This window comes from Bubalus bubalis, chromosome 11 (assembly GCF_019923935.1).
Source record: "Bubalus bubalis isolate 160015118507 breed Murrah chromosome 11, NDDB_SH_1, whole genome shotgun sequence".
In the NCBI taxonomy this organism is placed as follows: domain Eukaryota; kingdom Metazoa; phylum Chordata; class Mammalia; order Artiodactyla; family Bovidae; genus Bubalus; species Bubalus bubalis.
The window spans coordinates 66,416,856-66,429,792 of NC_059167.1; the positions used below are offsets into that span (position 1 = coordinate 66,416,856).

Below are 12,937 nucleotides of genomic sequence, written 5' to 3' on the forward strand. Positions count from 1 at the left end.
GATTTATTAGTAATTTTTTCCTGACCCTTTGAGGTTCACAAATGCAACAGAATTCTGTTTTATAATAATACCAACTCATTATAACATGGATTTGGATATGTTGGCAATCAAATTCCTCCCTGAAACACAGACTATTACAAGCAGTAGATATCCATTAAGTGTTAAGATGTTAATATTGTCTTCCTGTTAAAGAGATTCCACATGATATTAAAAACCTAAGACAACTAATAAGAACTGTTGTAGGTTATCTGTATAGCACAGAGAACTCTACTCAAAACTCTGTAATTGACCTATATGGGAAAAGAATCTAAAAAAGAGTGAACCTATGTATTACTGATTCACTTTGCTGTACACCTGAAATTAACACAACATTGTAAATCAAATATACCCCAATACAAATTTAACAGTGAAAAAAATAAAAGATAAAAACCTAGCAAATGGCTCTTCATTAGTGGACAACTGCATCTGACAGGCACAGTCCTTCTTCTACAGCATTAAATACCATATTAACAACAGTACAGAGAAAGCAAAGACCTTAAAAAGTATGAAAGATACTCCTTCTACAAGCTGAGAACTGTATATGAAGTTACTGGGGAACTCATGGCAAGGCTACTCTTCACACTTAAGTCCTTTATATTCTGAGGGCTCATAAATCAGCTGAACACACTAATGTGAGACAGAAAGGTCTTGCCAATACCGCACACACGGAAGAGATAGATTTGTTACCTGTAGGGGTGGATTTATCTAACACCAATACTCACAAAAGCCAGTTTAAAAACTGATTCATGCATGGGGGTAGATCTACCTGCAGTTCTCTCTTGCCAGGCCCACTTCATTGCGCCACACTGGTTGAGATGATGTTGGTTCTCTCACCATCCTCTCTGTATTTCATCACAGTTAGTGAAAATCTCTTTTCTCGGCATTCCTCTAGGATGCCATGGCAGTGTAGGGTGCCAGCATGGTTTATCAAATTGAAGCTGAACTAAAGATCTGCTGAGAGTAATGCCAATGCCCCACACACCACAAGTAAGGCTGTGCAGGATGCCACATCTGGCTTCCAGAGGAGTTTCATTAACACTGCTTGATATTTAACACTAAACTAGATGGCCAAAACTCAGACCCTAACAAAGCAAGCCTAACTACACTAAGGTAATATTTATTAAAATAGTATTATTTTGGCTAAAATTAGAATTTTAATCCATCAATATGTCAAAATTCATAAACCTGAGGGTTGAATTCCCCCATCCCATCATTCACAATGCGCTTTTTGTGATGCCATGTTGGGATCAACTTGTAATAAAGCAATTTAGCTTCCCCTTACTCAAAGGAAATTAACAAACCTCCCATGATCACGTGAAAGTGGGATACATATTCTGTACCCCAGGTAAGGAGAATAAAAGCCCATATGGATAAACCTCAGAGGTTTGCTTTTTTAAAAATAGTTAATTAGCATGTATTTTTCACTTATTCATTCCACAAATACAACTGATATAAGTGATTACTGCCAATTAGGGTGACCAGACATCTTGATTTGCTCAGGACTGTCCTGGTTTTAGCACTGAAAAGTCCTGAATTCTGGGAAACTCAGTTCCTGGCAAGCCGGGACAGATATTAATAGTTCCCCTGCTATCAGCACCTACTATATACCAAGTTCTGAGTAGACAGTCATGAAGATACATAATCCTTTGATCTCACAGAACTGAAAACCAAGTGAGGGGGTATATGAATAACTGATTCACTTTGCTGTTCACTTGAAACTAACACAACATTATAAATCAATTATACTCCAATAAAATTTTTAAAATAAATAAATAAAATCAAGTGAGGGAGAGAGACAACAAATAGGTAAAGAAACAATTATATCTAATAATAAGTGCTGAGAAGGTGGTTATCAAGTGGATGGAACACCTATCTGCAATAGGGTGATTGCTTCTTTGAGGCAATGGTATTTAGGCTGAGACTAGAAACCTGGCGAGAGGAACCAGGGGTGCAGTAGTCTTCTGGACAGAAGTCTACAGAGAGAATAGATAAGGCCCTGAAACTGGCAACAGCTTGGCTTAACCAAAGAACTGAAAGGGAACCAGTGTGACTAGAGCTTCTTAGGCAAGGGGTGGGGGGTGATGGAATGAGGCAAGTTAGAGGTGAGAAGAAACCACATCATTTTCAGGTTTATAAAGCAGGATCAGGAGAACAAATTTTATTGGAAGGCAGTGGGAAACCTTCATCAAATGATTTTAACCTAGGGAAGTAACCATCCCCTGAGAGGGTTTTTAAAAGAGCACTCTGACTAACAGGAATAGACTAGAGGGCCAGGGAAGAAGTACAGAGGGGTCCACAGCAGGGTAATCAGAGTGGATGGTGGCCTGGACAGTCTTAAGTAGCCACAGGGACAGAGGGAAGTGGGAGGACTTGAGAGATGCTGAGTAAAGAGTAGTAATTCACAGAGGTGTAAATCTGAGATTAATTCCTATTTTTTCTTTCATATCAAAATTGTTGATAGAAGAACATCATTCCAACAGTGGACACAGGTTATTTTTAAAGAATAAGGAACACAGCCACTGTGTACATACATGTCTGTGGGATACATGTATCCCATACATGTATCTGTACATACATGTATGTCCCATTCTCTTTTGCTAGAACTGTTTCAACAAGCATGCACTATTGTAATTAAAAAACAAAAGAAAACAAACCAAACCAATGAACAAACACAAAAACCCTTCAGAATAAGTAATTCCAAAGTGACAGTATAACATTCTTTTACATATCGCATGACTGGAGCTAAATGTGGTAACTTCTTCCAATTACCAGCAAAGTGATTATAGTTATAGATAAAATACTGTGCTATATAAATGCCCACACTGCCACAGAATTGATAAAATAAAGTCACCTTTCAACACAATCAAAATAAAAAGTACATAAAAATCTTTTAAAAATTCTATTACTGTTCAGTTCAGTTCAGTTGCTCAGTTGTGTCCTATTCTTTGCGACCCCATGAATCGCAGCACGCCAGGCCTCCCTGTCCATCACCAACTCCCGGAGTTCACTCAGACTCACGGACATCAAGTCAGTGATGCCATCCAGCCATCTCATCCTCTGTCGTCCCCTTCTCCTCTTGCCCCCAATCCCTCCCAGCATCAGAGTCTTTTCCAATGAGTCAACTCTTCGCATGAGGTGGCCAAAGTACTGGAGTTTCAGCTTCAGCATCATTCCTGCCAAAGAAATCCCAGGGCCAATCTCCTTCAGAATGGACTGGTTGGATCTCCTTGCAGTCCAAGGGACTCTCAAGAGACTTCTCCAACACCACAGTTCAAAAGCATCAATTCTTCGGCACTCAGCTTTCTTCACAGTCCAAGTCTCACATCCATACATGACCACAGGAAAAACCATAGCCTTGACTAGACAGACCTTTGTTGGCAAAGTAATGTCTCTGCTTTTCAATATGCAATCTAGGTTGGTCGTAACTTTTCTTCCAAGGACTAAGCGTCTTTTAATTTCATGGCTGCAGTCACCATCTGCAATGATTTTGGAGCCCAGAAAAATAAAGTCTGACACTGTTTCCACTGTTTCCCCATCTATTTCCCATGAAGTGATAGGACCGGATGCCATGATCTTAGTTTTCTGAATGTGGAGCTTTAAGCCAACTTTTTCACTCTCCACTTTCACTTTCATCAAGAGGCTTTTGAGTTCTTCACTTTCTGCCATAAGGGTGGTGTCATCTGCATATCTGAAGATATTGATATTTCTCCCGGCAATCTTGATTCCAGCTTGTGCTTCCTCCAGTCCAGTGTTTCTCATGATGTACTCTGCATATAAGTTAAATAAGCAGGGTGACAATATACAGCCTTGACGAATTCCTTTTCCTATTTGGAACCAGTCTGTTGTTCCATGGCCAGTTCTAACTGTTACTTCCTGATCTGCATACAAACTTCTCAAGAGGCAGGTCAAGTGGTGTACGATTCCCATCTCTTTCAGAATTTTCCACAGTTTATTGTGATCCACACAGTCAAAAGCTTTGGCATAGTCAATGAAGCAGAAATAGATGTTTTTCTGGAACTCTCTTGCTTTTTCCACGATCCAGCGGATGTTGGCAATTTGATCTCTGGTTCCTCTGCCTTTTCTAAAACCAGCTTGAACAACTGGAAGTTCACGGTTCACGTATTGCTGAAGCCTGGCTTGGAGAATTTTGAGCATTACTTTGCTAGCGTGTGAGATGAGTGCAATTGTGCGGTAGTTTGAGCACTCTTTGGCATTGCCTTTCTTTGTCTTTTCTTTCTTTGACTCTGGGTCAGGCAGGCATTATTTTCAACTACCTACAATGTTTCCACTTGAGTCTCATAAGACAATTTTAATCTCTACACATCTAAGACTGAACATATACTCTTCATCTCTAAACCTGATCTTCCTCCATGGTTCCCTACCTCATGCCAGAACATCCTCTTCCTCACCCCCAACATCCAATCAATCATCAAACTCACAGTTTCATAGCATGAATATTATGTCCTATTGAATCCACTTTCTGCCATGTCTATAACTACACTGGTGCAAGTCAGGCATTCATTCAACAAATATTGACAAGGTACATGCAGCAGGCCAGACACTGTTCTAGATGCAGGGACATTCCACTGCCTCTCGGAGTTTCCATTCTAGTGGAACTTACCCTCTCCACCATCTCTCACCTGGACTCCTCTATCTGCCACCTAACTGGTGTCCCTTCTCTAGATTACTCTCCACATGTCTGGGAAAACGTTTCATAAGACAAAGAGGAACACCTCTTCCAGCTTAAAATCCTCCACTGGTTTCTCGTTACCCTCAGAACAGAGTTCACAGTCCTGAATATTGCTGACCTGATCCTGCCAGTGGCTTAAAACTTCTTTTCAACCTCAGCCCACAGAGAGATAAATTATACCTTATGAAACAATATCTATATGAAACATACTTATGTTTACTAAGTCTGACATACAATTATTTTTTCTATTTGATTCAATTTTGTTTTTATTTTTAATACTGGTTGTGATCCACTAAACTGGTTTTTCCATTTTCAAAGGATCGGAAGAGACTACTTCTGCAGCTTCACTTGGATCACTCTCTCTCCAACTAGTGATGTCGTAGTCCCTCTGCTTCTTTCAGTTTCATGAGGGTGGTAGGCCCTTCCTGCCTCAACGGTTTTGTACATTTTGGTCCCTCAACCATGAACACTCACATGTTGCTGTACTCTTCAGTCACCTATCTTCTTGTCCCTAACCCATATTCCAGGTCTCAGCTTAAATGTCACTCCCATCAGGCTAGCACTGGGTCCCAGGTCACAATGTCACAGCATCTCGGTTCTTCCTTCCTAAGATGTAACACAAATCTAAGGAAATGACTCTGAGCAATTTCAGCACCTGTCCCTCCCTCCATGCTCCCCTACTCCCAGCTCCTGGAAGGTGGAAATTGCTTCCATTTTGTCCATCCAATAGCCTTATTGTCTAGCACTGTCTAACACATTTGTTGAAAGATTAAAAAAAAAAAAGAAAAACAATCTTTCCTTTTGGAGAACTTAAGAAGGGAGCAAATAAGTACACCAAGAGAGGGGTGCTGAAAGACAGGTTTTCAATTTTTACTAAAAGCCTGTTATGGCTCCCACTGGACTCAACCTTCCCTGCACTATTTCTAAAGGACAGTCAAGTGAAACTGGCAGATGAGTTACATCAGGCGAGATGCAACACCATGACACAAATTTAAAAACTACAGAAGTTAACACTGACACTTCTCACAACTTCATCCTAGACTTCAAACTGCTCTGACTCATGAAAATAGACTTTAGGGACTTCCCTAGCGGTCCAATGGCTAAGATTCCGTGATCACAATGCAGGGGGCCTGGGTTTGATTCCTGATCAGAGAACTGGATCCCACATGCTGTAACTAAGAGTTCACATGCGGCAACTAAGAGTTTGCCTGCCTCAATGAAGAATGACGATCCCATGTGCTACAACTAAGACCTGGCACTGACAAAAAAAAAAAACTATATTAATAAGAAGCACAACTTCTAAATTTCCCAACTTTTATGTGAAAGATTTGTGGAAGGATACTTTATAAGAATGATATTTTAAACACATAATGTCTAAAAATAATTCCTACAAAATACTTAGGGGCCTATTAAAAAAAAAAGTTTAATTTATGGCTACTTCAAGTAGCATGAGCAAAGAGGACAGGATAACACAATTACAATCATTTTAAATAAGGATGAAAACTGCAAAATAACTGCATGTAGCTTTTCTTTTTCCCTTGAAAAAGGCAGAGTAAAGTTCTTGTTATAAATACTGAGTTGTACTGACTTGAATAGACAACTTCTGATTCCTTTCTTGTCTTGGATGCTTTTCATACTACAGGACCCACTGCATAAATATTATTCCAAAAGAGTGACACATTATCTCCATAGAGGTACATGGTGGGGTAAAAAAGCCTAGATTTGCCTCAAATTGTGTTATTTTTTTCCAAGAAGCACCAAGAGCAATAACTCCATGATTTGCAATTCTAAGATATTGAAAAAAAAGTGTGGCCAACATAAAAAATAAGGTCACTATCAGGTCAGATGTTAAAATGAATCCTTCAAAGGTCTGAGTTTTTAAAACCTTTGAAAGTTAAAACAAATTTCAAAGAACTCCCAATTCAGTTACTACATACCTCTTCCCACCAAGAAGAAAGGGAAAAAATAAACAGGCCTCAAAAAAAGCATCCCAACAATTCAAATGGCTTCAGAGATTAGAAAAACCAGCTGCTTTGCCACCTTAAACATCTCTGTTAAGTTCCTTTGGTTATATGTGCACACACACTATGGCTGAGACAGGAAGCTATTTCTCTCCCAAACTACTTACAGTGTCTTATGAAAAAGATTAACTTGCATACAGACAGTGGTCTCAGTGTTTAACACAAATAAGTACCTGGACTATAACTGGTAAAATGCCATATTTTACCTCAGAGGATAGAGCCCCCTGAGTCTTCTGATTCAGTAGGTCTGGAATGGGAGCCCCTGCAAAGTACATCTTAAACAAGCAACCCAAGCAGTTTCATACATACATGTTCTTTCTCTCACCACCAGGAAAAACCAGTGTAGAAGGCTGACCTGCCTCACCTTCAGTAAAAAGACTAATTTGGAGGTAATATTTCTGACATAATGGCTTAGATTCCCACTTGCAAAACTCATAGACAAAGGATCTCCTTACTAACTGTGCTCCATTCTCACACTTGACACTCAGATTTGTCATGGTTTGTTCTTTTCCACAAGGCCTGCTCATTAGACAGCAAATACGATGTTATACCCCACCAATGAAGACCAAGAAATAGATGTATCTTGGTGAGATAAGGCCCAGAAGGCATTAACTTTGTTCTGAGGATTCCTAAAGACCGCAAAACCAGGCTGACTTTGAACTTCTGCTCAAGATCTCTGAGAAAACTTCTAGAGAGCATAGAACTTTTTGATTCCTCTGAAAGCCTGGCACAGGGCTGAATAGAAAGAAGGCACTGATGCCTGTTAGGATGCACAGGAAATGGGCATTTTGATCTGGTTCCCATCTGATAAAAAGAATGCCAATGCGTTGAAAAGGAGAAAGCTGAAATTGCTGTTAAAATGTATTAGGTATTACTTACAGATTTTATGCTAATTTCTTTTTACAAATAGATAAAGTTGGGTTTAAAGTTGTAATCCCTTCAGTTTCCACTTTGAAAAAACTTTTGTGGATAAGGAAAAATCTTTCTGCTACAAAAGGAAGCTCTCTACTCATTTTATTTGCCAGACTTCTGTGGAAAACAAAGACAGAATAATTTACAGCTTGGTTCATTTATCATTAGAATAGATGTCTTAAGAGTGCTTTACCAAGGAAGCCCCCAAATCATCTTTTAAATTGATGTATCAAATCCCTCTATTCAATATACTGTACAAACATGCATTCAAGTAACACAGAACATGGCTATGAAACATCATTTTGCAATATGAAAAACAGAATACTTGGTATATGGAAAGAGCATAGGCCTTGCAGTCATACAGATTTGGGTTCAAATTCTACTACCAAGTTATGTGAATCTAGGTAAGTTATATCTTCAAGCTCCATTTTTCTTATATATAAAATGGGGAAAATGGTACCTACTTCAGAATTTGAAAACCTGACAATGTAAATAAAGCACTTAATTGAAGTGACTGGACGGATAGGCAGGTAAAGAAACCACCTGTGATGCAGGAGACACAGGAGATGAGGGTCTGATACCTGGGTCAGGAAGATCACCTCGAGAAGTAAATGGAAACCCATTCCAGTATTCTTGCCTGAAAAATCCCATGAACAGATGAGGTTAATGGACTACAGTATGTGCTCAGTCGCTTAGTCGTGTTTGACTCTTTGTGACCTCAAGGACTGCAGCCTGCCAAACTCCTCTGTCTATGGGATTCTCCAGGCAAGAATACTGGAGAGGGTTGCCATTTCCTTCTCCAGGGCTACAGTATCCTTCTACAGGTCTCAAAGAGTTGGACATCACTGAGCGACTAAGCACATACAGCATATCGGTGACTAGTTCACCCCAGTGTGTTAGTCGCTCAGTCGTGTCCGACTCTTCGTGACCCTATGGACTGGAACCTGCCAGACTCCTCTGTCCATGGGGTTTTCCAGGCAAGAATATTGGAGTGGGTTGCCATTTCCTTCTCCAGGGGATCTTCCTGATCCACGGAAGTTCACCCCAGGCCCTATGTAAATGGTAACTGATGTTATCATCAGAAATACCTACATTTTTAAATTAGGAAATAGTTGTTTTTTAAGTTCTAATCCTAAGTGCCAGTCTAAACTTATCAACCAAACTTTTACAGTCAAGACAATATTTTTACATATTTCAGGAGTCTTTCTGTGAACATTTTCACCTTACCTTTCACTTTCTATGCCATAACAAGGTTTCTAGCCCTCTGATACTTCTCCACAGGCCTCACTACTTCCTCATCTCCTACCTCCATACTACCATTTTCAAAAAAGCCCTCTTTTCTTCAACACGTCTCCAGTCCCTTTTTCTCAAGGTCCTCCCCTTTCATGCCCTAATATTTAAGTCCTGAGACCTCTGACCTAATACAGAGGACTCCCAAGAAGCCATTTGTAGAAAAGCTTTAGTTTTCAGGTGCTTGTACCAATTAATTCTTACAAATACTCAATCCTTTGTAATAACCCAATCAGATACACAAGGCTGATGTTTTATCTAGACTTTACAGTTATGGCCAAAGATACATAGCTAGAAAACAGCACAATCTAGAACTCAAAAATTTCAGATTTTTAGTTCAGTACTCTATTCAACTTACAGAACTACTACCTCTTGCCTATCCTTTCTGTATATAATCTGTTCACTAAACATGGGGGAAAACTCTTTTTGAATCTTCTGCTATCACTGGAGCACTGCTACAAAGGACAGCTTTCTCCCTATAGTATCTTCCAGAGTATATAAACAGTTCAAGCAACCCCAAGACAGTGAGACCTAAAGTTAGTTTCAATGGCTCCTGAACATCTTTCAAGTAGAAAGAATTCTGGGATGCTGCATGAAAAGGGCCTCCATGCCGCCCTAGATATTTCTCCATTTATACCCACTTTCCTCCTCCCAAGAGCTTTCCTGGGTCTGACATCTCAATGGGGACCCTTAACAAACACAAAACACCCTAGCTGCCAAGTAGATTCGTGTCCACAGCTAAGTATTCTTCGCCAAGCACGGAGAGGTTCCCCTCCACTCTGTTCACACCCTCGTCTGAAAAACTTCATCTTCCACAGCCTGAACCTTCTCGGCCTCCCTCTCCCGCCCCCCAACCCCCGCACCGCCCCCAAAACCTCCCAATCGCCCGGGTTGGCGAGCGATACTTTCTATCTCTCCGTGCCCGGATCCCCTGGCCTGCTGCCTGCCGCCCCGATCTGGCCGTGGCAGACCAAGGATTCCTCCAGTTCCCCCAGTCCGAGGCCCACCAGCCTGGCCCCTGCCCCGCCTCCCCGCCCAAGGCGCCAAGTCCTCCGGGCTCCGTCTCCAGGCCCCGGCCAGACTCCAAGGGCCGCGGGCACTGCGGGGAGGACAGAGGGGGCAGCAGCGGCGTTCAGGACACGAGGCAGGCCGGGCGCTCCAGCCAGGAGGCCCGGGGCCCGACAGGCTCCCGACTCCCGTGGCCGGGACTCAGCCCTCCCGCTCCGCTGGCCCGCGCCTCCGCGGCCTGTCCTAACCTGATCCAGGTTCTCGTCGCTGCCGCTGTCCTCCGTGTCTGAGTCAATCACGACGCGGCCTTTCCGCTTCTTTACCATCGTGGTCCCCCGGCTCCCACGCCGGACGCCGCCCGGACTCCCCTCTTGCCCGCCTGCCAGTGGGACCGCCACTGCCGCCGTCGCCGCCGCCGCCGCTGCTGCTGTTCGACCCACACAAAGGCGACCGCGCATGCGCGCTCCGCTCCGCCCCTGGCCCCGCCCCCCGCTCGTCGCACGCCGTTCGCTAGCGCCCAGAGCCCCGCCCCTCCCCGCCCCCGACGCAGCGTGGGAGGCGGGGACACCCGGCTGGGTTCCGGGCGGTGAACGACGGTCTTGTACCCAGCACCCGCTGCTGGAAGTTTTGGGTGTGTCTCTGCTGTGGGGCCGAAGCTTCATGTGCTGCCTACTTGTTTTGGACTGGAGCCGCAAGCATCTGGGTCTGCTCTAAGGAGCCTATCCACTTTGCGACACTGATGGAATCTCGAGGGCACCGTTAGGGCCGCCCGCCTGAAAGACAAATCGTCTGGACCACGCTGAGGGCACCTGTTGTGGAACGAAGCCTGCCTACCTGGGCTGTGCGAGTGACAACTGATCTGGGACCTGAAGGATTCATCTGATTTACCCAAAAAAAAAGAGTAGAGGGAAGGGTATTCCAAGCAGAGAACCGTTTGGTCAAAGACATAGCGATAATATAAAAAGTTGGGTTCAGGGAACTGAAACAGTTGTTCATTATGGCCGAACAGAGGGCATGGTGTGTGGGGATGAGACTGTGGAGGTACGCAGCGGCCAAATCATTCAGATCCTAATAAACTATATTAGGAAGTTTTAAAATCTTTTGTATTGAAAGATTCTAAACTGTAGAACGACATTATCAGATTTGTGTTTTTAAAAAATTACTCTGGCTGCAGTGTAGCCAGTGAATAAAAAGGAAGGAGACTAAGGCAGGAAAACCACATAGGCTGTTGAAGGCATTTTGGCAAAAGATGATAATGCTCTGAACTAACGAAAGTGAAAGTCGCTGAGTCGTGTCCTACTCTTTGCGACCCCATAGACTATACATATATGAAATTCTCCAGACCAGAGTACTGTAGTGGGTAGCGGTTCCTTTTCCAGGGGGATCTTCCCAACTCAGGGATTGAATGCAGGTCTCCTGTATTGCAGGCAGATTCTTTACCTCCTGAGCCACCAGGGAAGCCAGAACTAAGGAAGAAACAGTGAAATTGGGGAGCAATGGATAGCTTCTGGATAATTTGGAAGGTAGAATGACTAGGACTTAAAGATTAGTTGGGAAAGGGAAAAGGTGATGTCCCAAATACAAATGATACTCAGGTTCTGGTTTAGGAAGCTGGTGGGTCCTTCATGGGGATAAGGAACACAAGTGGAGAGGATGTTTGGGAGACTGGGTGTGTAGATCAGTTCAGTTTTATGCCTGTTGAGGGCAGCTGATAAAAAGAACAACTTCACAGTGATTTCTTTGTGGGATTTGGAATATAAGGTAGGGAGCATCAGAAACAATAATTTGAAACTGTTCTTAAAAGTTTTTGGAGTCCATTAATTCTTTATTCTGGGTGTGAAGTTGAGAGTTAGGCTTGAGGCTTCCCTAAGTGTTATTGAAAAGTGTTCAGAATTAAGGTAGAGAAAACAACCCAAATAAGGCCCAACTATCTCTACTCCAAAAACCTTGTTGTCCTAAGAGAAGTCCCCTGACTTCTCTCCCCCAGCGTATCCTTGGAACTGAGCCCATGGCCAAGGTGACCCAAAATGACTAGTTTACCTCCCTTGTTTCTAGCTACCTCAAAGGCTGGTGCCCTTCTCTGAGGACTGTCTTTAAATCTGTGAATAAAAAGAAAGCTATAATATAGTCAGTGACCCTTGACTGCAATTAAGAAAGATGCGTTCTTTATTTGAGTGAAATCTATTGATTTTTCAGCAAGGGGCCTTCTAAAGCATTGTGGACTGGACTTAGTCCGTGTTGAGACCAAACTGTGTCTGAAATGAATGAATGAACATTCTGTACTCTGAATTTCCTCTTGAGTTGGCTTCTCAGGGAACCCAACCTGTGAAAGTTTCCCCTTTGTAAAATGAAGATAATGATAATATCTGCCTCTTTGGGTTTTGCTAAGGTATAAATTGGGCTTTTCAGGTGGCTTAGTGGGTAAAGAATCCACTTGCAATGCAGAAGACCCAGGAAACCACAGGTTCAATCCCTGGATCAGGAAGATCCCCTGGGGCCGGGCATGGCAACTCAGTCCAGTATTCTTGTCTGGAGAATCCCATGAATGGAGGAGCCTGGTGGGCTATAGTTCATGGGGTCACAAAGAGTTGGACATGACTAAAGCGACTGAACACATAGCACACACACAAGGTATAAATTACTTAACATATAAAAAAGTGCTTAAAATACTTCCTGGTAAAGAGTAAGTACTCAATAAATGTCTATAATTGTATAATTGGGGAGGTGAATTACAGTAGAGTGAGTAGGGGCTGGAGGAGTAGTGTTGGAAATGGGGAATTTTTGCTTTTTGTATACTATGGTATTGTGTGAACTTATTACACGGAATATGAGTTTTTCATCATTATTTTTAATTTTAATTTTTTATTTTTGACTGTGCTGGGTCTTCATTGCTACACACAGGGTTTTTCTAGTTGCCGTAGCAGGGGCAACTCTAGTTGCGGTGGGCAGGCTTTTCATTGCAGTAGCTTCTCTTGTT

General features: G+C 42.5%; 1 protein-coding gene across 1 annotated transcript in view; it reads right to left on the minus strand.

Annotated features, from left to right (window-relative positions):
- The window catches only part of RTF1 (RTF1 homolog, Paf1/RNA polymerase II complex component), a 47,209-nt gene extending 36,776 nt beyond the window's left edge, over positions 1 to 10,433 (minus strand). Inside the window, exon 1 of the mRNA XM_025295881.3 lies at positions 10,209 to 10,433. Within this exon, the coding sequence (XP_025151666.1) occupies positions 10,209 to 10,418 (210 nt within the window). The 5' untranslated portion in view covers positions 10,419 to 10,433. The remainder of the gene's footprint in view (positions 1 to 10,208) is intronic.
- Between the last annotated feature and the right edge of the window lie 2,504 nt (positions 10,434 to 12,937).